Source organism: Hermetia illucens, chromosome 3 (assembly GCF_905115235.1).
Source record: "Hermetia illucens chromosome 3, iHerIll2.2.curated.20191125, whole genome shotgun sequence".
NCBI classification, from domain to species: domain Eukaryota; kingdom Metazoa; phylum Arthropoda; class Insecta; order Diptera; family Stratiomyidae; genus Hermetia; species Hermetia illucens.
In genome coordinates, this window is record NC_051851.1 from 11,907,365 (window position 1) to 11,933,106 (window position 25,742).

At 42.5% G+C, this 25,742-nt stretch overlaps 2 protein-coding genes across 4 annotated transcripts in view; both read right to left on the minus strand.

The window, feature by feature from the left end:
* The window catches only part of LOC119652778 (E3 ubiquitin-protein ligase RNF181 homolog), a 125,725-nt gene that overhangs the window by 26,253 nt on the left and 73,730 nt on the right, over positions 1-25,742 (minus strand). The window lies entirely within an intron of this gene.
* The window catches only part of LOC119652777 (serine/threonine-protein kinase OSR1), an 88,883-nt gene continuing 73,732 nt past the window's right edge, over positions 10,592-25,742 (minus strand). For both annotated transcript variants that reach the window (XM_038057087.1, XM_038057085.1), the window contains exon 2: positions 10,592-12,571. In XM_038057087.1, coding sequence (XP_037913015.1) covers positions 10,962-12,497 — 1,536 coding nt within the window. In that variant the 5' untranslated portion in view covers positions 12,498-12,571 and the 3' untranslated portion in view covers positions 10,592-10,961. The remainder of the gene's footprint in view (positions 12,572-25,742) is intronic.

Here is a 25,742-nt window from a genome sequence, read left to right on the forward strand (position 1 = left end):
ATGGAAACACTGGAGGGACTCAACGTCAAAAAAGAAGAAAAACGTGGTGCTGGAAGCAAAAGTTTCGCGAGTTCTTAGATAAATATCAGTTTAGCGAAACGAAGCCGACAAGTGTATCTTTCGAGGACAAGTAGACGGTGTAGATGTATTTTTTGCGCTTTTTGTAGATGACGGACTCATCGCAGCAAAACAAGTGAAGCTCTCGAGTCAGTAATAAAATCGTTGGAAAGCGCGTTCGAAATTACGATCGGAAATGGAAAGTCATTGGTCGGGGTACAAATAGAACGAAATCGAGTAAATAAAACCATGTTCTTGCATGGTATGTGAAGAAAATTCTCAATAAATTCAAGATGGTTGATGCAAAAGCGGCAAGTATTTCTGCAGAACCGCACGCGCGACTAGTTCCAAAACGATCGCGACGATGAAAGCCCAAGTACAATACCGTTTCGAGAAGCAGTGGGCTTATTAATGTTTCTCGCGGTTGTGACGCGGCCAGACATCGCATATTCGGTGAATTCAGTTAGTAAATTTCTTAGCAATCACAACGAGAGCCACTGACAAGCAGTGAAACGAATCTATCGGTACCTGATCGGAACAACGAAAGTCGGGATAATGTACAAAAGCGGCGGGAGTAACTCGAAGTTACGGGGGTTTTCAGCCTCGGATTTCGCAAGTGACACGGAGACGCACAGATCTACCACTGAATATGCGTTTTGTCTATCGAACGATTGTGACGTGGTCGTCCCAACGACAAAAGCTAGTCACACTGAGCACAACGGAGGCTGAGTACGTAGCGGAAGCAGCGGCTGCTAAAGAGGCAATTTGGCTGAGGAAATTGTTAAACGATCTCGGATGTCTACCGACAACGTCGACAGTCCTGCGAGTAGACAATCAATCCGATTAATCAAAAATGCGGAGTTCCACAAGCGAACCAAGCATATAGACATCAAGCATCAAGTGAAGTTAATTGCGATTTTGTTGTATCAAACCACCACCAGTTGGCGCTGTTGGTGCCGGATAATAAAGTATAAATACTTCTACATTTAATCAAGGAGTGATTTCAGTTTTGACTATCGTTGTGATAACAGTGAATAGAAAGGAAAAAAGGATGGAAAAGAGCCAAGAACGTATACTTTTTCTGTATGAGTTCAAACTCAGTCATAAATCAGCGGAAGCGACCAGGAACATTAACAGCGCATTTGTCGCTGATGCGGTAAGCGAACGAAGCACACGGCGGTGGCTCGAAAAATTCGAGTCAGGCGATGTAAACCTTCAAAGTAAACCACGTGGGCATCCAGGACCATCGATTGACAACGAGCTGCGTTTGCTAGCCGAATCCGACAATCAATCTGTGGGAGACATTGCATAGAAACTGGGCGTACACTATTCTATAGCTTCCCAGCACTTGCAACAACTTGGAAAGGTGAAAAAAACATGGCGCTTCGAATGGAAATTTGTAGTTCTTTACTCTCCCGCAACAGAAGCAATCTCTTTTTGCACAGAATAGTGGCATGTAATGAAAGTCCTGGGGGTTTAACGTGAGTACCTGCCATGTAGGCATAATCCCACGGTCCTCTTCGGACACGGATTGATTTTGGGACCACAATCAGAGTCCCGCCATGCAAGCACAGCGGTCCTGGTTTATACTGAGTGCAGGCTCAGCATTCATACCAGCGGATGCGAGGCCTATCTAACATCTCTGCCGCAACTAAGGGGTACAGCACCCGAGTTGTACAAGGCAACTCCACGTTTGAGCTCCGAGGAGCTCTGCCCGCAATGTAGGCATAACCACAACCACCATGAAACTCCCACTAGGGGGCCAACCGCAAATAACCGGGCCGAGAACACATCCTCTAGGAATTCTCCTGGAGCAAATGCTCTCAGAGGGCCGTCCCGGTTTTCATGGTACCAGATAACGTCCGGTGAGGCTTCGTGGCCGAAGCCACTTCAGATGAGTCCTTTACAGACTCGGGGGGGGGGGGGCTAGATGCTGATGAGCCACCGAAGCATATGCCGAAACCGAGCCTCCATCCGAAGAAGGTAATGGCGACTGTTTTGTGGTCTGCAACTGGCGTTATCCACTATTCTTTTTTGGCATCTGGAGAAACGATAAATGTACAGAAATACTATGCCCAACTCGAGATTGAGTATTCAACGGCCGAGATTAGTCAATAGAAGTGATGTGACACTCCTTCACGACAATGCACGACCTCATGTATCTAGAACAACGGTTTAAAAATTGAACGAATTGCGGTATGAGACTCTGCTTCATCCACCATATTCACCGGCCCTTTCGCCAACCGACTACCACTTTTTTAAGCATTTGGATCATTTTTTGGCGGAAAAACAATTTAGGAATGAAGAGGCCATCAAAATTGCCTTCGACGAGTTTGAAAATTGGAACTACGAAACTGGGAGAAGTGTTTTGAATCGACTGGCACCTATTTTAAATAATTATAAAGGCATACAAATAAGTTCTGTCGGTTTTCACAATAGATGACGTAGCTTGTTTTTTATTCCATTGATCCACATTTTCAAACATTCATCTGAAAGCTACTGTCAATAGGCACAAACGTCAGTATTAATTATTTAATTGAAGTGTAAACAACAATACTTTTTTCATCAACGAAAATGGCCAATTTTGTACCAAATAATGTGTTTTTGCGGGGAGTTCTACTTCATTATTTCAATATGAAGAAAAAAGCAACCGAAAGTCATCGCATTTTGGTGGAAGTTTATGGTGACCATGCTCTATCTGAGCGAACGTGTCAGAGGTGGTTTGGACGGTTTAAAAGTGGCAATTTTGACTTGGAAGATGAAGAGCGCGCCGGACGGCCAACAGTTTTTGAAGATGAAGAATTAGACGCATTGTTCGACCAAGATCCATCGCAAACGCAAGAAGAACTTGGAAAAACACTTGGAGTCACTCAGCAAGCCATTTCCCACCGTTTAAAAGCAATGGGAATGATCCGAAAGGTCGGAAATTGGGTTCCGTATGAACTGAAGCCAAGCGACGTCGAATGCCGTTTTTTCACGTGCGAACAACTGCTCCACCGACAAGAAAGGAAGGGTTTTCTGGATCGAATAGTTACTGGCGATGAAAAGTGGATCCATTACGATAATCCCAAGAGTCGGGCAATGTGGGGATACCCCGGCCATGCCTCATCATCGACGGCCAAAGCGAATATTCATGGTGAGAAGATCATGCTGTGTATATGGTGGGACCAGTTGGGTGTGGTATACTATGAGCTGCTAAAACCGAACGAAACGCTCACGGGCACCGACGTCCAATGATGCGTTTGAGCCGCGAACTCAAGAAAAAACGACCGCAATATCAGCAAAGGCATGATAAAATTATTTTGCAACATGACAATGCTCGTCCACATGTTGCACAGCCCGTTAAAACATATCTAGAAACGTTGAAATGGGAAGTCCTACCCCACCCGCCATACTCTCCAGACATTACTCCTTCTGAATACTATTTGTTCCGGTCGATGCAGCATGGCCTGGCTGACCAGCACTTCTCCAATTACGACGAACTCAAAAAATGGCTCGATGAGTGGATAGCGGCCAAGCCGGCCAATTTTTGGTGCGATGGTATCTATGAATTGCCTGAAAGATGGAAGAAAGTTGTGGCTAGCGATGGGCAATACTTTGAACAATGAATGTATAACCAATTTTTCACAATAAAGCTTCAAATTTAAAAAATAAACCGACAGAACTTATTTGTAGACAGACATTTTTGTTAGCTTTACAGTCGTTTCACACTTTAGTACCAAATCGGCCATTTAATGTGCAAAATCCTAATAGATAGGCAATCGTCCAATCTTTATCTTTTTAACTCCACATATCAAACGACTCCCTCCAATAGCACTAAAAAACTTCTGTCCAACTGTATTCTCATCTTAAAAATTATTTTAGAACAACAGCTTCAAAGCGCAATAACTTTTCACAGTACTCAATGCATGATAATGGTCTTGCTATGTTTCACTACTTATGATTTTAGCTTCATTTTCTCATCCTCTAAGTTTAAAATTACTGTAATGTTCACTTTAAATAATTATTGATATAATATTAGTGATTTTCATGAAATAGGTACGTTACGCATTTCTTATTCTTTCTTGCATTTCATATATCTTTTAAATTGTATGTAAAATTGCATAGCAGTTAAAAAACCTACACGCTAAATAAATAAATAAAAAAACACTACATATTTCGGAAAGGCTCTTTGTTTTCTTTTCTTTTTTTTTCATTAATTCTTTCTCATACAATTTTTAATTTTTTCGAATATCTTATTTAATTATTTTTCTTCATTCTTATCCGCAGTAACTTTTCGGATTTCTAATAACTAGATAAAAATGTCATACAGTCTGATATATTCCATCTAAACTAAATAACTCGAAAATAGCATCATAGTCGTTATGATAAGGATAATATTGAATAGGTTTTAAATACAACTTAAAATTGAGGACTTTAAACTTAAACGTGGGCAACAACTTTTTTTTTTGTGTGTGTTTTCACTCTGATCAGAGTTTTCTAAATGTTGGTTGTGATGATGAATGGGTGAGTTACAAGTTCATACCCGAGGCGTCAATGTGGGCTTTGATATTTATTTGAGTGTTGGTTCAAGGATCTATCTATCTTTATATCGGAGGCGCGAACCTGAATGCCACTGTGAATTCGCCTCTGTCGCCGCATTGAACGGCCGTGGAAACAGCTGACGGCCTGACAGTAGACCAAGGCGAAAAATGTCAAGATCACAGGGACTCTTCACTAGACCACCGGCGCGACGAGAGAGACTAGCAAAGTATGTTAGTCAAAGGAAGAAAAGTGTAAACCACAGGAAAGCCAAAGTGTTGTTATTATCAGAAAACGGATTTTATTAATATTGGGGGGAAACCTATCCCCAAATATGCAAAGCAATCACAAAAGTGTGCGATTGATGATACATTACTTGTATTTTTCCATGAAATTATCAATGTTTTTAGAAGGACGAAAAAGGACTCAAAGCTGCTCGAGACAGCTATTACTTCACATGTTGAACCTGGGTCAAGCTTACTTTGTAACCAAAATGAAGCGAATTGTTAACCGACAATAAATGCGTGGACCCACAGGTTTGGGGTTGATTCAAATAACTGCGGACAATCAAACGAGGCGAGTTTGAAGGTGGTTTCCCTTACTGTCAAAATTTTGTCGACATCATATTACACTGTGGTTCACGCGGGACGAGGTGCTTTTGTCGCCATAGTGCATACATGGTGATGCTGCGCAATTCGGCAGAGGCGAGCTAGATAGAGTTTATTTACAGATTCGAGTTGGGAGACCAATGCCCGTCGCGATTTATTTGGAACTTGCGTGTCCCCCTCAGACATTGTAAGTGCCATCGACTTTCCAACATCAAATATTCAGCTTACACGCCATTTAACAGAACGATTAACACCATTCAGTGGTAAGACTAACACAGAGGTTCAGAACCCCTTTGACTTCACAAATAAAATCAAAAATACAACAATTCAATCCACGCATATGCGCTAGATTCGCCGTAAAAGTCTTATTCACAAAGGTGCTTATCCCTGAAACCACAACAACTTTCCGTTACATATTATCCCCCCCCCCCCCCATATCTGAAACTGCGATGGGACTTCCCTATTTCACCCATCATTGCCAATATCTTCATGACACATTTTAAATCCGCAGCATTAAAAAAGAGGATGAACAAGCCCGGAAAGTCTATAGGGGCAATATCTATGGTAGAAAAAGAAGATGAGGCAGACCCTGCCTGAGATGGAGCGATGGCGTAGGTCAGGACGCCAGACAGCTTTTAAGGATATCGAATTGGTGGACCTCGGCGCAAAACCGGGATGTCTGGAACTCCTTATTAAGGCGGGTCTAGATCGGATACCGGTTGTTGCGCCGTTAATAGTGGTGATGGTCAGTCACTTCCGTTGTTTCCCGTAATAAGGTACAACGAAAACATCCATATACACGTGCACGAGTCTGGATGATGGTCGTGCAAAGGTACCCACTGGGATAATTACATGATGTGATACTTTTGATCGCTGAGAATCATTACAACCACATGTTAAATTCCGGCAGATGGAAAAATATACCTCCGTGTTACCAATTTAACGGTGGTGGTTATTCCAGGGTAGGACAAACACCAGTAGACACTAGAGTTACTTTAGTCGGAACCCTATTTTTGTTTGTTACAGCATTTTGAGGTCGTCGTCATTGGACTGAGATGCTGCAAGCTTTGGGTTATCAATAATGAATTCCAACTTCTCAACGTACGATAATGCGTCCGCGACAACGCGATCACCACCCCCGATATAATCTTGATGACGAGATGAGCGCTGATTTTTTTATGTAAGGCGAACGTTAGCGGGCTATGATCCGTACGCATGGTGAACTCTTTTGTTTCAATTATTCAAACGAAAGTGTTTCGCTAGGTGCATAGCCAATAGTTTCCAATCGTGCGCTCCGTATTTATCTTCCGCCGGACCAAGCTCCCTAGAGAAGAAACCTAATGACTTCCGGCAATAACTGATTCATTGTTTGCTGCTCCAATCAGGAAGTCATATCTATTGCAGAAGATGGGCAAAGGCGCGTTGAGTTTCGGATGTGTGTGTGTCAAGTCCAACTGAACTGCTGTTGCTCTGGGTGTGAACCTCCTGTAAAAATTGAGCGTACCTTAGAATCCTCTGAGCTTATCACATTGGTTAGTTTCAGGTATGACTGAATCGGGCTGTTTCTAAGGGTAGTAGTTTCATTGGCTGTTTCAAGCGGTGTCACGTCTCTTGTACAGTACCCAGGTCATGCTTGCCTAAATGTCAAGAAACCTGGAACATTTGCCTTGGATTGGAGCATAATTGCAGTCGAGGAAACAAATTGAATTGGTAACGAAATAAGCGTTATGAATTCGGACACAATTTTCAAAAGTGGCAAATCATTAGATGAAGGAGTTTGTAGTTATATTTATAGTGAGCAAACACCGCAAGCCGCACGTCATCGACTTCAAACCTACAGACGAAAGGTTGTTATGCGATTCGCATTAGAACTCATTTTTTCAACTTGTGGCTCATCAACGTGCACGCCCCGACTGAAGTCAAAGAAGATGCAATGAAAGACGAGTTTTATGCACTTCTGGAGACACTGTTCGCGCCACTACCAACAAGCGCTGTCAGAGTACTGTTGGGGGATTTTAATGCGAAAATCGGAAGCGAAAGCGAGGAACCAGTGGATGGCACAGCCTCCATGAGGAATGCAATCACAAGGGTCAACGATCAATTGACTTCGCCAGCCGTAGAAATTTTGTTATAAGTTCCACACGCTTCCCGCATCGGCGCATTCCCAAACAAACCTGGAAACCTAATGTGGAAACGTTAGGTTGAAGTTAGCGGTTGCTAGACTAAGTGATGAAGGTTCGGATGGTGCAGAGCGGGCGTGATTTTCTGTTTCGACTAAATGTATCATTGTTCACTATTACTACTTGGAAGCGGATTATTTGGCAATTATTAGTGTTGTCCAACAGTTTGCTCTGATGGATGAAAAAGAAATCAATGAGCCCAAATTTTGATGATAACTGATGGGATACGCTTCGTATGCGAAAAGAAGGCCTCTTATTGTTATAGCTACGGAGAGAATGTGTGTGACCAGTATCTTTGCCAATACTTTTAATAAGGGCTGACGTGGCGTCTGAATTAATCCATGGAATGGACTAGTCAAAATGCTCCGCCAACTCTGTTACGATGAGAGTTCAGCGTTGCATTACCTTGGCAACAACATGGTCACCAAGGCTGTCAACCAATCAAACGGGTTTGATTGATAACAGGTTTGCCAGTCACACTGCGACTGCGCGAGATAATATGAGGAACCGGACGGTACGTGCTGGAACTAACCCGAATGCTAGCAGTTCGACGAGATGAGGGCCGGGGTTCTTGGTTCTCAAATATTATCTCCCTGTCAGGACACAGAGATTTAGTCATGTGCCTTGACTCAGGAGCCAACAAAACTAAACCCAGCCGGGGTAAACTTCTCTAATAGAGACGTGAAGTTTCGAGGCAGATTGATACCATCGAAGGTTTCAATCCGCCTCGAGATTTCATGTCCCAATAGATTAGTTTCCCTCGAGTTTGTGTGTGTAGTATACCTTCATTACGAAAACAGGTTAGCTTCAGTTGATACTAGAGGTACGCTTTGAGCAAAATCCCTACAATTTGTAGCGTGAACAGACGACGCTCTGTACGAAGTATTCCAGGAGTTTCAGTCTAAAACGAGTAATATTTAAGGAGATCCCTGGAGAATTGCACACCAACATTTTTTCAACCATTTAACGATCTCTAATCAAATTCCGGAAATGACAATAAGCGCGCCATATAAGGTAAATGCATGATTGAAAAATATCTAAACGAGTGCTAGAAGAAGAAGAAAAGAGCCCATGATTAGCGACCAAAAGTGAAACCAAGGAAACAGTGGGAGAATTCAGTTGATGTAAATTGCATACCGCTTTTTTGATGGTCATTAGATGGGGACATTTGGAGGAAGTCGAGCCAGGGAGGCCAGGCTCGACTTGGGTAGTAAAGCCATTGAAGACGGGGGAGTGTAGTGTCACGAAATTTAGGATAGAAGAAGATGAGTGCAGATTTCTCGGCAAAACCAAGAGAAAGCTGAAGGACATTTCGGCGAAACCGCAACGATGGTGCGTGGTAGTGGTTGAAGCATTATGCCCCAAAAAATCTTCAATTTCGTAAAGTACTAACTGAACAGTTTCATTTGATATCCCACATGACTATATTCGGTGAAAAAAAAATTATACCCCCCTTTCACATACATGGGAAGCCCCCCACAACCCTCGACACAAAGTGGCGCCACTTGCTATATGTAAAAGAATTCACAGACCACTTTCACCAAACTTTCTCATCAAATTTCGTGACAGTTGGTTTAACCGTTCCCGAGTAAATTGAGCGTGCCAGACAGACAGACCCGGTGCGGAGTTACCAGATCTCCCATCGTGCCGATAAGGAAATGCTCGGCGGATGCGTAGGAATATGCACTTGTCAGCATTTGGAGGTGTGTGTGCATGGACATGTTTATGCGCAGAGCGGGTAGGTGGGAGAAAAACACCCACCCGTGGACAAAAATGGCTATGGGAAGGACACCCAGAATAAGAAAACAATATGGAAGAAGAAAGGAGAGAAAAATTTACGGTACAGAGACTCGGAACCCCAGTCCTGGCGGCTTTTGGGAGGGGGCAAGCAGGCTTCTGGCCGTCGACATCCCTCAGGTGCTGCGGTGGTAGATTTCCTGGCCACTGTTGCATCGAATACTAAAAGTAGCCTGGAGAAAGAGGCATTTAAAAAGAATACATCACCCCGAGAGCGCCTGTCCTAAAACCACCGAAAAATGCTTCACAAACTCGTCATTCAGCGATCGTGCGATCTCTCACGAAGTCAACTTTGGTAAAGGAAGGAAATTAGGGAACCTCCCGAAAGGCTAATAAATACGGAAATGCCCAGCGCGAAAACAAAGCAGAGGAGCAGTGTCAAAATACGGACGAATCACCGTTCGAATTCATAAGGTACAAACACAATGTGCAACATGGTCCGAGCCATTCGTGTACTGTACAATAGTGCCACGGACGAAAAAATGCCTCGAAGAAAGCAAGCGTCACTCAAGCAATACAAGTGACGCCCCCTCAAAATCTCAAAGGTCGAAAAGAGGAGTAGAGCAGGTATGAATGATTAATTCGGATTCTCGCAGGATGCGAAAAAGCAAAAGGCCTCTTACTGACAAAGGAGAAGGCAAGCAAAGTGACTAAAATCTTGGAAACAACGGCGCTGGTTCCAATCGACCCAAGGGAGATAAAGCCCCAAGGGAACATGGACCTTGGTTTGAGAATTGATTATCATTTCTAAAAAAGGTGATATGACATATGTCGACATCCTTAAGAAGGTCAAATCCGATCCGGAGCTGATGGATTGTAGAGAAAGCGTCAGCCGAATCAGACGCTCCCAAAAAGGAGATTTTGATGCTGGGGCCGAAGAAGTCTCCGGGAAAATGGCTGAAAATTTCCTCGGCAAGAGATAGAGGCACAATTCGGGCCAGAAAGCAGGAGATTGTGATTCAATGTAAAGACATTAACGAAATCACGACCAAGGAGGATATCAGCGAGGCCTTAGAAAAGCAGTTCGGACCACTTCGTTTGCAAGATTCCGCAAACAGAGGATTCAGGAAGGCATACAGAGGCACGCAATCGGCACCTATAAGCTTACCAGCTGAAGCAGCCTTCAAACTGCTGACGGCTAAAGTGTTTTTAAGGAAGAGAACTACAAAGCGCTCCATACATAAACCGCTCAGCTATTGTTCACAACAGAAAAAAATATTTTTCAACACCCAGTACATCGTCGATCCCTTTGCGCTCTTCGAAAGGATCGTAAACGTCCTCCTTTTATTTGATTAACTCCAAATAGATCTTGTCCCCACTTCTTTCTACTTTGTCCTTTCTATTCATCATCACTTATTATCTGGGAAGCAATCAGCTCAAAGACTATCTTGAGGACTCTCTCTCGTCCAGGAGAAAAGATCTCTTCAGTTGAGGAAAACAGCTTCATTTATAGATAAAATATGTGAACATAATTGTAATTGTTAAGTTAACTTGCAAAATACAATGTTTTAAAAATAAAAAAGAAGAAAAAAAAAACAATAATAATCGTAACAATGAACAAAATTGAAAAAGAAACTATTTTTCTTGTGATTCATTCATGTTGAGAGTTTCTGGTAATTTAATAATTTTATCTTTTTTTCAGCCAAAATTTAACTGTTTGATGTTCCATTTACTTGTATGTATCTCAGATCCGAGTAAATTAAATTAAAATATATTTAAAACTAACATAAAGGCGAAAACGAATGAACTTCGAATGATCGCAGACGATCACGATTACGATCATTGCGACACGATCCAACTAATCTGTTATTGAAATTTGAGCATAACCAATTAAGGATTTCTCATCAGGCACCTCACCCGGATTATAACCTGAATTCAGTTGGAACGTAACAGTTTTAATTTGATGACGATTATCAATTAATTTTTGTAAATTGGCCGCCATCACGACTGTGTCACGATTGTCAACAAGACCAGCTTCGACTAGTTCTGAGGCAATACCCTCAGATGAATCCTTACCGACAGCAAATTCAAATCGTATATCGTGCAATTCTCGCTTGTTATTTCGCATTCGAAGAACTAGGTTGACAGGTGGATAGTCCTCGGCCGTTGTAGAGTTAGACACCTCCGTTGCAGTTGGTTCAGTTGTACACGTGACCGTTCGTTCAGATGGTTCTGATGGCTCCTCGCGATCACTATCGGATGAGTCGGCTGCTTCGAGGCGATTCATGGGGCGATCCTCAGACTCCGAATCGGATGAATGTTTGCCGTTGTCTTCTTCTTCGCTTGACCACACCCATTCACCGGCAACTGTCCTATGCAGTCGACCTGATGCACCTGGTTGTCGCTTGGCTGCCTTATGCACACGGGTCTCCATTGATGGACCACTAGCTAGCAGAGTTTGGGTCAAGTACTTTCTGTCTTTCGCTTTACGGAAGAAAGCATGCTTGAGGAGTTCACTCGCTGTAGGCCGTTTCGATGCCTCCTTTTGCAAACATTCCACAATCATTTTACGGAATGTCTTGCCATATGCTTTGTACTGGTCTTTCTCTTCAGCTCCGGTATCAAGTGTAGGAGGATCATTTTGCAGAGTTAACATCAGGACTTTCATTGGTGGGTACTTGTGATAAGGAGCAGTTCCGGTTGCCATTTCAATAGCTGTGATTCCGAATGACCATATATCAGCCTTGAAATCATACCCATGATCCTGTTCCATAACTTCAGGAGCCATCCAACAAGGCGTTCCTACGAAGGTATGCCTTACCTTTTGCCTCGACAGATCTCGACCTGTAGCCAGCCAGGCCGATACACCGAAATCAGCTATCTGGACAGTGCCATCATCTCCCAAAAGAATATTTCCCGCCTTGATATCTCTGTGAATTTGTCCATTACTGTGGAAATACTCTAAGCCCTTCAGGACTTCCTTCAGAACTGTCGCGATTGTGGATTCGTCAAAAACGCCATGTTTGCAGTTTGTCGTTCGCATTTTGTGTTTGATTATGTCCAAAAGACTGCCACCTTCCAATAGTCGTAGAACTAGCCACAGCTCCTCCTTCACGACGAAGCTTGTATGATAGGTTACTACATTTTCATGGTTACAACTGGACATGGCTTGAATTTCCTTCAACAGTTCGTCCATAGATGTATTCCATTTCTCCAAATTGATCCTCTTGATGGCGCATTTTTCGTTTCTTGGTAAGCATAGAGCGGCATGTACTACAGCTGTCGCACCTACACCTATGACATCACGCAATTCATAGTCATCCTTGCTGTTTGGCCAAGGGACCTTTTCTGAAGGAGCCACACTAGGGGCTAGATTATTCGATGATGACATCATCTGGGAGCTATGCCGGTCGTTTAGAGGTCGAAAAGATGATCAGGTGCTGCAGTTCGTGATAGTGTGGAACGATTCTGAAATGTTAATTAGTTGGTTTGAACCTTGTTTTGTTTTGTACGAGTACTATTGAGTAGGCAGAGCTTGACTGATGCGGAATAGTGCATAATTTTGTTTTTGACGGTAATGACTCACAAAGATTAATTTGCTACTGCGGGGAAAGTATTTCTTTTCACCAGATGAAAGACAATTATTCTGGAATGGACGACATGCAAAATGCGGAGCTCTATATTATCTAACCTACGGATAAATAATTACGCCTACTTTTTACATTTTCTAATGGATAAAGCGGACTAGAAAGCAAAGCCAAACATTTTCTAATCAAAGAACAGTAAAAATATTAATAATATCAAATTTGTATTTCGCAACCAAGCCACTCATACGCATTGTGATCGAAAGGCGGAAGTGGCAGTGGATAGGCCACACATTAAGGAAGGGCCACAATTACATTGTTGAATATGCCATGCGGTCGAGTCCACTCTCCCAAGATGGCTGACGAGTGGGTATCTCTAAGGGCACTTGCCGCAGAACAGTAGAGGAGTGCAGGGGGCTCAAGAGATCGTGGAGGAACTGAAGCACATTTCAGGTAACGCGAGCGATGGCGCGCACCTAAGCAAGGGGTAAATAATAATAATCGTTGGCACAACAACCCAATTGCATCAGGGCCTTGAAGTGTGTTAGAGCACTTCATTCAAGACCGTAACGATACACTACAGGATTACAGTACCCCGTAGGAGGCAATGTCAGCATTGCGCTCACCCGAGATTATTACCCTGGTTTGACGCAGGTACTCATTCCCAGCTAAGTCGACTGGTATCCGACGTCAAATCATGATACAAATTCCATTGCCACCAATGAGGTTTGAACCGCGACCTTCCGTATGACAGCCTTGTAATCTAACCACGCAGCAATCCGGACACACTATCAAGCCAAAGAAACTCTAAAGAGGAAACGCATGTTGAAGATACTGGGAGTCCTGAGTCCGCATCCACTTGATGACGGACCGGAGCACTTGAGAAGTAACTTACTTCCGCTCTTGTGGTCTGCGGACTCCTCTTTTTGGGTTAAACACCAAAGTTCAAAAGGAAGAAGAAAAAATCTTGACTGACGGTTTCATCCAGAGGAGAGGCAACTCAGCAGACGCTGCCTCACCTCTACCCTAGGAGCAGCGTCACCGAAAGTAGGGACAGGTGGATTCAGGACTCCTCGGCAAAAAATTCATTCCCGCCTGGTTTAGGTCTGAACTTACGACGGATTTCACTTCAATTAATTCGCACTCATGTCTTGTTTGCGATATAAAAATAAATGGGGCGATTACCACCTGTCGCTACTTTTGGCCACGCTGCTCCCGGGGCAGAGGTGAGGCAGCGTCTGATGAGTTGCTTCTGCCCTGGACGAAATCGTCAGTCAACTTTTTGAGGAAACACACATTGTAGAAGGTTCTACGAATCTTTAAGTAAGGTAGGTTAAGAGAGTGAAGTCGGATAGGATAGTCTACATGAAATTGCGTTGTGGGTTTTCTATGGCAAGTCAATAACAGTTGCTGGAGGGGGACAAGATGACGGAGCAATACTCAAGAATGCTACGTACAAGGTCATTGAAAAGTATTAAGAAAAATTAGACCAACTCAAAGTTAGAGTATGTACTCAATATAAAGCATGCCATTATGGAAGCCCGTTTGCAAACGTTCACAGATTGTCTGTCGCAGCGAAGCCTATTGTCGAAAATAACGTCGAGGTCATGGATGAAACCCCAATATGATAACTGATGGCCACCAAAAGAATACCGGATCGAGTGACATTTGCTAATGTTTAGTGCTAACTTATTTGTAGAGTATCAGTGAACCAGGCTTTTGAAATTCGATTGGCGGAACACGCAGTCTATAGGAAAAGGTACAGCTGAAAAGGTCTAAGGTCATCAGCATAAAGCAAACCAAGGACCGTGGGGAGAGAGGGAAGGTGGTTAATAAAAAATAAAAATAGTGGTGGACCCAAAATAGAACCTTGTGATACACCAGAGGAAAAGGAACAGGATATTCGATTAAAAAATAACACGGCAAAAACGGTCAGAAAGGAGAGGAGGCGAATTTGAACAAAAGCACCGTATGGTTAACAGAGTCAAAGGCCTTCTGTGTAGATGGCATACACTTCCCGCCGAGAGTTTAGACCTTTGATAACAAAGCTTTTGAAGTCTAGTAGCGGTAGAACGACACGTTTCACAAAGCCATGCTGTTCTTTTGCTTTAAGGTGGCCAAAGTTTGCAGTTAACCATTCGTTGATATTGAGAGGATTGAAATAAGGCGATAAGTCTCGACGAGTTTATGATCAGCGCTTTTGTATATAGGGAAAATGAGAGCGCTTTTCCAGAGGTTACGAAAATGACAAACATGGAGGCCTCTGCTAAAAATTATCCAGATTGGGACCGGAATGGATTGCTTCTGTTTTTAGAAAAAAAAAAAAAGATTAGGAAGGCTATAAGGGCCGTGACTAATATTGGCAACAAGGTTACCAATGAGGTACTCGACAAGGCAGAGGTGTTGCAGGAAGTATGGGCTGCACTAAGTCGGGGAAAGAAGGAAAATAGTAGAAGAAGAGGCGTTATACACTGAGGAAAAGTAATTATAAAGTAAGTCATACGATAATTGTGGCAAATCAACAGAGGAGCCTGCAAATTAACCGGATTGCGGGAGTTGCTGATGTAAGACCCAAAGGATCTAAAGTTTTCGCAAACCAAAGAGGCCTCGACGTAAGTTCCCTCCTTTTCATCAAATCCGGTGTCAATCGTTATGACCGTTTCCGATAGGGGTGGTGACAGACAGACGGACAGACAGATTGTAAACCAATTTCAATAAGATTTTGTGTTACACAAAACCTTAAAAAGCCAAAAAAGGAAAACTAAAACGTCCCCATTGAGCTCGCCGTTCATATAACTTTATATGACGATGATGTCATACATGTCTTAGGGTGCAATAAATTTACCTGGAATGCGAAACTTTGACTTTCTATAATTTTGTTAATAATAGTTGGATTGCCTTCAAACTTTCCAGAATTATGTCGTATGGGGGATGAACTTAAAGGGGTTTTCCGATAAATTTCTAAAAAATGGTAATATACTATTATTCAATTTATTTGTGGAGATGTTGGAATGGGATGTATTGTGAGGCCGAGATTTTATAAAGATGCATCACTGTGATTTTTTTTTTCAGATTTTTCGATCGGACAGGTTCGGAGAACGAAACCTTTTGGACTCTCACTCTCTTATGTTTCGGCCAATATTGGAAATAACATTAGTTTCGAAAAGTACTAATTGAGCCCTTCGATTTGAAACCACACATGACCATATTCTGTGAAATAAAATATATACCCCCCTTTTGTATGTGTAGGGAGCCCTCTTCAAACTCAACAAAAAATGGCGTCACATGTCCACATGTTCTTACGATCGGTTTACCGTTTCTAAGTAAATTGGGTATGACAAACAGACAGACATTGAATCGATTTTTTAAAGGTTCTGCTTTACACAAAACCTTAGAAGGGTGGAAGGAGTTACTGGGGAATGATGGAGGGCGGAATTGTTAGGCATAGGAAGATTAAGTCTCCACAAACAATGAGGGGTAGAGCAGGGAAATCTGATGCGGACAAATGGATATTCGTTGGGTGAAGAAATGCGCATGTTAATACCGTTGCAAGAAGAGTACGAGGAAAATATGGTAGACTTTATAGCGATTAGGACGCCTCCGGCTGTGGCTTTACCCAAAGCATCGCGATCTCTGTCACAGCGAAAAATCGAATAGCCAGTAGGTGGTAGTAAGCCGGGGTAGATAGGTTGAAATGCACCACTTTTGTTCTTAGACCTCAGATATTTTGATTAAAGACTTTAGAACTAAGAAATGATTCGTTAATGTTGGATCGCTAGGTAGACAACTGACATGTCAGGTTTAATGAAAACCTTTGGATTCGTAATAGTCATAACTTCAAAGTGTTCTGAGCAACCAACAAGACGTTGTGTTCCTTGGGTATAATGGTGTCCGGCCTGATGACTAGGAGTCCAATAATGACCAAATCTTAGAAATCAGTCCAACATCCGTAATTCAAAAGTATTTCATCCTCTCCTCTAGAACTACTCTCTTTATTCTGCAAAGACCAAATCTGGTTAGGTTGAATATATAAATCCTCATAAGCTCATAAGCTGATGGATGGATGGTTACCATTGTGGTCACGCTGTTCCCTGGACAGAGGTGATGAATTGCCTCTGCTCTTGACGAAAAGGCAAGTTGTCTATATTTTTTGGGTGCTAGCCAAAAACAGAGGGATCCGTGGACCAAAAACAATGGGAGAAAATTTGTTCCTAATTGGCTCAGGAAGTTTCTTCCAAAGTGGATGGCGGACTCAGGACTCTCTCAACTTTTAAATAAAATTTAAATCAACTACGCACCTGCCAAATATTATCGCCGGGCCAGTGAGGAGTAAAACAGATCACTTGTTGCGCGGGGCTACGTGTAGGGTGGGACCGTGCGGACTTACTCGATAAAGGCAGCAAGATACTGTGATGTTTTTCGAGTTAAAGAGTGCAAATACTGAGTCGAGAAAACTGAAAGATCCGTAGAGTGTATCCGATGTTGCCAAAAGCAAATCTGAAACCAGAACCTGACTCTTCCGAGTATCAAAATTTTTTTTTGCTTCTAGATAGGAAACTGCTAGGCATGAAAGCCAGTTGAACAACGCAAACTTGACCTGTTATAATTTTGTTAATACTGATGTGATTTGCACCAAATTTTCTGTTGACATGCCGTGTATTATTGCTTACACTCTGTGAAGTCAATCCAAAAATGAAGTTCAAAGCAGTTTTCCAGTAAATTTTTATTATTACTGATGCCGAGAAAGTAATTTTTTGTGATAACCCCAAGCACAAAGCATGAGTTGACCATGGAGAACAGCTGACGTTTGCCGCCAAGCTCACAAGATCACAAAGATCTTTTTTGGTCTGATCTAGTAGCACACGTAGACTTCGAACGAGATCTATTGTGTCTACCGCATACGTGCAACTTATTCAACGTCATAGACAAAAAAGAAAATATTGGCGATTCATAATTGCCTTTTTGGGCAGATATCGTGGGAAGTTTAAGGAGAAAACCACTTGGAACCTTGACAGTAATTCTTTGTTTGATAAGAGATCGCTCCTCAATTTTCAATTTAAAGGATTAAGGGATTAACCGTCATGATTAAAGGAATGGACCTAACGGTAGACCTAACTAAAATTTCACACACTCTCACCGAAGCTAGCTCAAACAAAAAATGTAGCTTTGACCTTACTTGGGCTTAAAGTATTGGCGGATCTAAGTTGGATATAATTCGCAGCGAGTCGTGTTTGTGATTGTATAAAAAGGAGCGATTTCCATCTGTTGCCACTTTCGGTCACGCTGTTCTCAGGACGAAGGGGAGGTAGTGTCTGATGACTTGTTAGTAGTCTTTTTTGAATATTTGGGTGTTATGCCTAAAACAGACAGAGGTGAGGCAGCGTCTGATGAGTTACCTCTACCTTGGATGAAACAGTTAGTCGTCTTTTTTTGAATACTTGGGTGTTGTGCCCAAAACTATGGGCCCGTGGACCAAAAGAAGTGAGAGTAAGTTGCTCTCCATTTGGCCGGGTCCGACATCAAGTAGATGTGGACTTATCGAGGCCGGAGATTATAATGAAAGAGAGGTACTTCAGGCTGAACGCACCTAGGGATCAAAACCTAGTCAAATATGGTGAATGTCAGCGATTCAATTGGACATTCCAGGGAACTATTTTACTAAAGTCTGCAAATCAGTTGTCAAGCGTGTTATACCAAAACACCATCCGAAATTGGATCAAAGCGATCAGTGAATTTGTTGCTACTTAATGAAGACTGAGAAGGGTATGATGATGATGTTCGAAAATTTTGGTAGATGTTGTACATGAAAATCCGGGAGCACTACATTACAGAGACTCAGCTGGGAATGCGTACCTAGGTCAAATTATGGTTACGATCGCAAAAAGGAATGCTAAAGGCCTACGTTTAAAGTGACCTGTTGGACAATGGATTTATTTTTGTTGGTTCGAAAATTTGACGGTAAACTTTAACAACTCCTGAAGAAGACAGCAAGTGGTTGCAGCAATGCGTATTCGAAAAAATAAACAAATTACATTCATCGACTCCATGGAAACAGGGAGTTTTCATTTTTGGATTATGACTTGTTCAAGACTAAGCTTGTTGGGCGAAGCTAGATTTAGATAATGACTAAGGGATCCTAAGTCCACATCCACTTGACGTCGGACAGGACCAATGACACAACTTTTGAAGTTCTTTTTGCCCTGGGTAAAACCGTAGCCATTCTGGTCTTTATTTTTTAAATATTTAGGCACGAAAACAGGAGGGCAGGGCTTCATTGATAAAAAAGTGAGAGTAAGTTGTTCTTCGATTGGTCCAGTTTGATATTAAGAAAAAGCGGACTCTCAATCCTTAAACAAAAATTTAATGAAACTCTTTCTGAAAGTCATCGATTGCTGGTGGTAGTGGTATGGCGAACATGTTCTGGGGGATGCTGCTTTAAAAAAGTGATTTTGATATAAAGGCAAAGATAACGAAATGGCTTGAAGATACAAAATTGCAAGTCTTACTGGATGAAGATTCGCCTTAGTGTAAAAGCAGTTTGCATTAGCATTGAAAGCTGATTGAGCAACTGCTTTCGGAAATATGTCAGGTCAGGACAACGGTCGTATGGGAAACCGGTTCAGAAAACGTTGGAAATATGGGTTGGGGTCTGATGTGACGTTAATAGTTCCAATGGATGCAGCAAGGACTTCCAGAAGAGCATTTCCAATTCCTAGACAGAGATGAAAAATTAAATCACTGAAGGGTCGTTTTAAACGATGAATTCTTTAATCGAGGATGAGAGTTTTGAACAAAGGCAGGAGAAGGTCATGGCTAGTGACAAATACCTTGGCCAATAAGGTTATTTTATCTTCCAATTAAAGTAAATCTTTCTGTCATACACGAAGCGTGTTGATTTTAATCATAAGCAAAAAATGCTCATTAACACGCGTTTGTTATTGTAATCGGCCTTGGATCTCTCAACAATGAAAATTAAAATTATTCGATAGCCTTGGGGCATTGGAGGTAATAGTGCACCCCAAAGACGCAAGTTGATTTCTGGAACACAAGCTTTTGTAGTTTCGAATTTTCTAAATCTAAATAGAACTCAATGTTCTCAGAATGCATAATACCAACTATTGACGTCCTCAATTTGTTGACGTCAATTACTGCCAACTTCTAACACCCGGCAGTTAGCAACAATCCTATTTTTTGTATAACAAAATGCACCAACATTCCGCATTTCATTCATTCATATCTAATACCAACGAAATAATATTTTAAAAATCATCCACGCTAATGGATTTCATAAATATTTATTTACTCAGAAATGCCAAAAAGATGAAATATGAGCCACATATCGAAAAGAAGAGTTTCAGATCTGCCCACCCATTATTTGTTCCTCTTAAATATTTGATAACAAAGAAGAGATTTAATGCTCCATTTAAAATCACATGTTTATCTATTCTTTTGAGATACAAAGAACAAATTACTTCTTTATGTTAGATACAATTCAATAGAAATAAATCACAGCAGATTCTGTAGTATGAAATGATAGAAAAGTAGTTGAAACGGGGGGAGGGAGAACGTAATGACCTTTTACAAAATTTTCAATTATATTCTACACATTTATCGATAAGTTTAAGGAAATTAACAATTGATCATTTTATTGATCTTATTGTGATCGATTGATCTTTTAAGAGGTTAAATTGATCATGTAATAAGATTGACAAATGAAATTGTTTGGAATATTAATTTTTGTTTGTTACTCGTATCATTTGTAGTTGGGGTGAAAAAGTGTTTGGATTACCGATACCAATTCGTGACGGATTCATATTTTTTCTTGAGAAATTGCATCTTTTTATCTTCGTAGAAGATTAACTTGAATACATCGATCCCTAAAGTATTGTCTGGCTAAAATATTTCTATAAAAGAATGATAAATACAAAGACCTTTACTACCATCCCAGCAACCCTAAAATCCCATTTAGTAACTATCCCATTCCTTTGTGTGTATCTCTTAAATGCGTGGCATTGAATGCATTTTGCCTAACGGCTGGATACAGGCATTAGAGGAATTTTTGAGTGTTCACATCTATGAATATGAAACTTTTATTCTTGCAGCACGCCAATGTCTGCAAGAAAAAAAACTGGAAGACCTACCACTCACCTGATCGATGCGGAAGGAAGTTTTTGGGGAATTGGAAAAAGAATGAGGTTCGTGAAGGAATTATCGAATTTGGTCTTGAGTGCTGTTGCTGTCAGAGAATGCCCGGAGCCGTGCCTTCTTAAGATTTGAGGCAGAAGAAACGTCGATTGATGATAGCAACGCCATGTTTCCATCCAATCGTTCCATTCGGGTCTCGAGGTTTTCCGGCTCCATGTGCGCGGTCGAGCAGCTTTTTTTATTTTTCATTACCAGCTTTGAAACCGTTTTCGTTCCCATTTTGCATTTGAGGTTTTGATATGGTTCCAATGCATGGATGAAGGACACGCAAACACTTTCTGAATGGGATTAAAGTGTCAAAAAGGCTCCTCTCCTCCACACTCTCGAGCCTGACTAGCAGAGAGGTTTGCGGCTATAGACACGGCTTTTGAGGTATCCTCACAGAAAAAAGTCACACATTAATAAGTCAGGTGATCTGAGAGGGCAAAAAACATCGCCAACCCGTGAGATAGTTCGTCCACGAACCGTGCGTCGAGAAACTGGCTGAACTGAATGGATGGAATTTTAGTTCTTTATGTAAAATTCGTTGAACCGACTCACGACTAACTCTAAGCTCACTAAGATGACGTCTAGTTGACCGTCCTGAGCTTCTGAGTACCGCATCACTTACTCTAGCAGCATTTTCAGGTATATTTAGGTTACCAGTTTCACCAATCTTAGGATGGTGTTACGACTGGGAATAATTCAATGCCGATCGACATTGAATTGTAAATGAAATGATCGCTGAGTAGCTGTAACAGACTCACAAGTTTTAAAGAAACTGTCATATACAAACAAACAACGTTGCAGGTCCCCTCCCCCCCCCCCCCCCGTCTTATGTAGAGAAGAAATATCCTCACTCTCCCCCCGCTCTCAGTAGAACGCAGTTCAAAATCGTCCATCTTTCGTGTGTCACTCTGTGTAAAAGCAGAGAAGAACACTGGAACGACCTCCAAATGTGGCCGGTATCTGTATTTTCAGAATTCAGACAAAAAACGGAGGATCTGGTGATGTTAATACGTTGGGTGGCATCAAGGTCGGTATCACCGTCGGCAAAAATTACGTTACCAAGATAGGTAAATTCATTGACTCCCTGGATGTTCTGCTAGTTAATCGAAGGAAGAATGCGGTGACGTATTCAAATTTTCCAAATTTATAGTCATTTTCCCCAAGGTCCATGATTCTGTGAGAGAGCAGGGAGATGCCATCAGCGTAGTCGAGGTGTTTGAGACAAGCTACCATGATCCATAGAAATTCCCCGCATATTCCGGACAATACAGCATAGAGAATAGATCGGCGATAGATAGATCGGCCTCTGCAAGAGGAATAACTCTAACTCAGCCGAATTAGGTAACCAAGGACACCTTGGTCAGACATAATTAAACCACAGTTGACCAAAATTAAAAATTGCGCCCTAACCGTGGTCAAACTAGAGCAGGCGTAAGCGGAGAACATGTATATCTTCTCAGCTTATATGGCTCTCAACTGATCACAAAAACCACAACATCTAAAGTCCATTATCGCAGCGGAGAAGGCCAATCTGTTGATAGGCTATGACGCCAATGCGAGGCATTCACTTTGGACATATCGGACATCAACAAAAAACGTGAATCTCTCCTTTACTTTCTTATTCACGCAAAGCTATCGGCGTGTAACAGAGGCAGTACACCAACCTTCCACTCCCTTAGCTCAGAAAACTAAGACGGTTAGGAAAAAGTCCTTGATATCACTCTACCAACCGACAATGACACTTCCAGAGTGGAAAACCGGAGACTGTCTAACCAGAGACTTTTTCAGACCACATTTGGATATACAGCAAGTGCAAACCTTGCAGTATAGGCATCCAACCATTTCAAAGACCCCACCTGTCATCAAGAACAAACTCTCTAGTGTATTCTAGGTAAGGAACATAAGAACCCATTCTTTCTTAAAAAGTCAAAAGGCTCCTGGACGGAATCTTCTAATGAAACCCTGGACCTGTTAGCCCATAACCACCTCCTCGGAAAAGATTGGCCGCGGCTTGTAGGAATTTACTTGAACTGTATTTCGTTCGGATACGTACGGCGCTGTTGGAGAGTATCGCCCGAGGTTTTCACAGCGAAAGCGGAGCCCTGAGTCCTGGGAGAACCAATCAGTCTCACAGCTTTGGTATTGAAAACCCTCATCTCAGCGCATTCAACATTGTTCCCACCAAAGCAGCATGAAGCAAGTTTTAACCAGAATAGGACGCATTCGATGTTAAGAACCAGAATAATCCATTCCAGGAGGTTCCACCTCTGAACAGAGAGACGACAGATAGTAGTGGATGAAATCCTACGAATATTAGAGAGGAGTGTAGCCCAACAACTTATGTAGCCTTCTACGCCTGTAAGAAGACCTTTGGACAGAAATGAGATCGTTGACTGAGGATGATTTTTTGAGGATTCAAAGAATAGCGTATGCAGGTACTACTAAGGCTCCACAGTCCTGCCCAGTCGAAGCCCTCAATGTACTTCCACACCTACTGCCACATTAAATACATTGTAACGTGCATCTTTGTCAGACCAGGTAACCCGGAACGTTGGACAGCGAAGCCTTGCGGTCATAGTAAAGTCCTAGACATAGCTTCTCGGGAACTCTAGACATTTCCATCGAATTCCACTATAGGCAAGTCAAGCTTCAAGAGGAATTTACCAATGAGCTTTTCAAGCAGGGAAGAACACAAGACTGGCGACGTGAAGTGGTCTGTGGAGTCGGTTTGGGGATTTTCTCGGATACGCACAGCGCAATAGAGTCGTACGGTCTTCGGGATTCGCCAATGTATTCCAAGCGGAGGTACTGGCAATACTGGAAGCCGTTCCATGGCTGGGGCATGACCCGAGCTGCGAGTTTAACATAGTCATTCTGACTGACAGGCAAGTGGCCATTAAGACTTTGTACACAACGGCGGTATCTCCAGGTTGGTGGCGCTATGATGGAATGCACTTAACATTCTAGGCGACAAACAATGTGTCAATCTCGGTAATTATCAGGGACGGTATATATTCACACAACTTAACAGCAGTTGGTTTGGATGATGAAGTCTCAACAGCTGCACCAAATCCAGAGGGGTTTGGCCCTCTCATAGCAAGATTCGATCGTGGGAGCTATCAAACCGGATGCCTACAAATGCGTACAGGATTATGATGGTTTACACGGACACTGGCTTATTAGAACCATGGCACTAAACTGGGCATACCCAACAATTCGTATTGCCAAATTGTGAAGAGGAGGGAGGAACTAACAGACGCGATCGCTATCGACATCCAATTGCTCCCACTGCCTCCCGTTAGCTAAGGTCCACTTTCAACAAAATTTTCACTCTTGCCCGCGTATCTTCCTCATTTCAGATTCATTGTAAGCATCGTAGGCAATGCCCCTTTGGGTTCCATCATATGACCTTGTGATATCGATATTCTTCTTCCAACTCACGAGTTACAGACGCCCTGCTGCTGTGGCCTTAAATGTTAGCTCGATTCTTCACAGATTCCCATCTCCACAATGAAAATGTTAATCCCAAGCGGGAGAATGTTGCGGAATATGATAAGGAAGGAGCAATACCGACTAACTACCTAAGCGACCAATCGAAAATCTTGGAGCTTGGTGAATTCATCAAAGAACGCCGGAATATCAACTACCATAAAAGTGGGGCAGATAAAATTGAAAAGTCCTTGGGACAAGAAGCCAAAATCGGGACTAGCAGGTCGGAGGTCTCTATAGTCTGCAAAGATATAGATAGTTCACCACGAAAGAGGAGGTTCGCGAGACTTTGGAAAAGGAGTTCAATCTTATTAGACTTGAAGAATCAGCGGTAAAGACCCTGCGAAAAGCCTATGGTTGGACACAAACCGCCATCATCAGTGTACCAGTGGAGACCTTACTAAAAATGTTAGCAGGATGGAGAGTAAGAATAGGCTGGGTTATATGTCGTCTTAGAGAGTAGGTGTCGCTAAAAGATGCTTTAGATGCCTTGCCTTCGGTGATATCGTGAAGGCATGTTACAGGACCGATGACAGTTCGAAGGAATGCAGAAGATACGTAGCGCAGGACCACATCAGTAAGAACTGTGGAGCAGACCCAAATTGCCTACAACAAAAAAGGAAGGAGGAGGTGGACCATCGGCACATTGCAGATAGCAACAGGTGCCCGGAATTCAAGACAGCCCTGAACGGAAATCGCAGATCAGGTTGATACAAACCAACCCCAACCACTGCCAGGCGGCGCGAAATTTACTCTTGTAAACCATCCGTGAGAAAAATATCGACATGACCATAATTAGTGAGGCGTATCGAAATCACGATGGTGGCATTTAGGTCAAGGATTAAACGGGCCGAGCGACACTATGGATCTGCGGAGAACAAACCTTCCAGGAAATTATCGAACACCCGGACGAAGGCTTCATCAGAGCAAAGGTCAAAGGAGTTTACATGTGCAGCTGCTATACTCCACCTAGCGCTACACTTGACGAATATAAGCAAAAGCTGAGCGGCTTAGTTTTGGATGCAAGAGGACGTTGGCCTATAATCGTGGGTAGGCTCTTGAATGGGGCAACCGGAAAGCACGTCTTCTGCATTCGCGAAGCTAGACGTGATACTCGCGAATGTTGGAACTTCATACACTTTCAGAGAAAGAAACCAGAGACCAGAAGAGCTGCTTGGCAATTTAGTAAGGCAAAACGCAGGGAAAGAAAGAGCTCCTGAATAGTGTCGGGTGGGTTGCCGAGTTGGACGGGGAAAACTTTCGAGAGGGGCACGTTCTGTTCAGGGCTTGAGCCTGACATATCCCTAACTGGTGGGACTATAGAAAAAGTCACCCAAATTATCAAATGGGCGACGAAAGAAATCCATGCCATT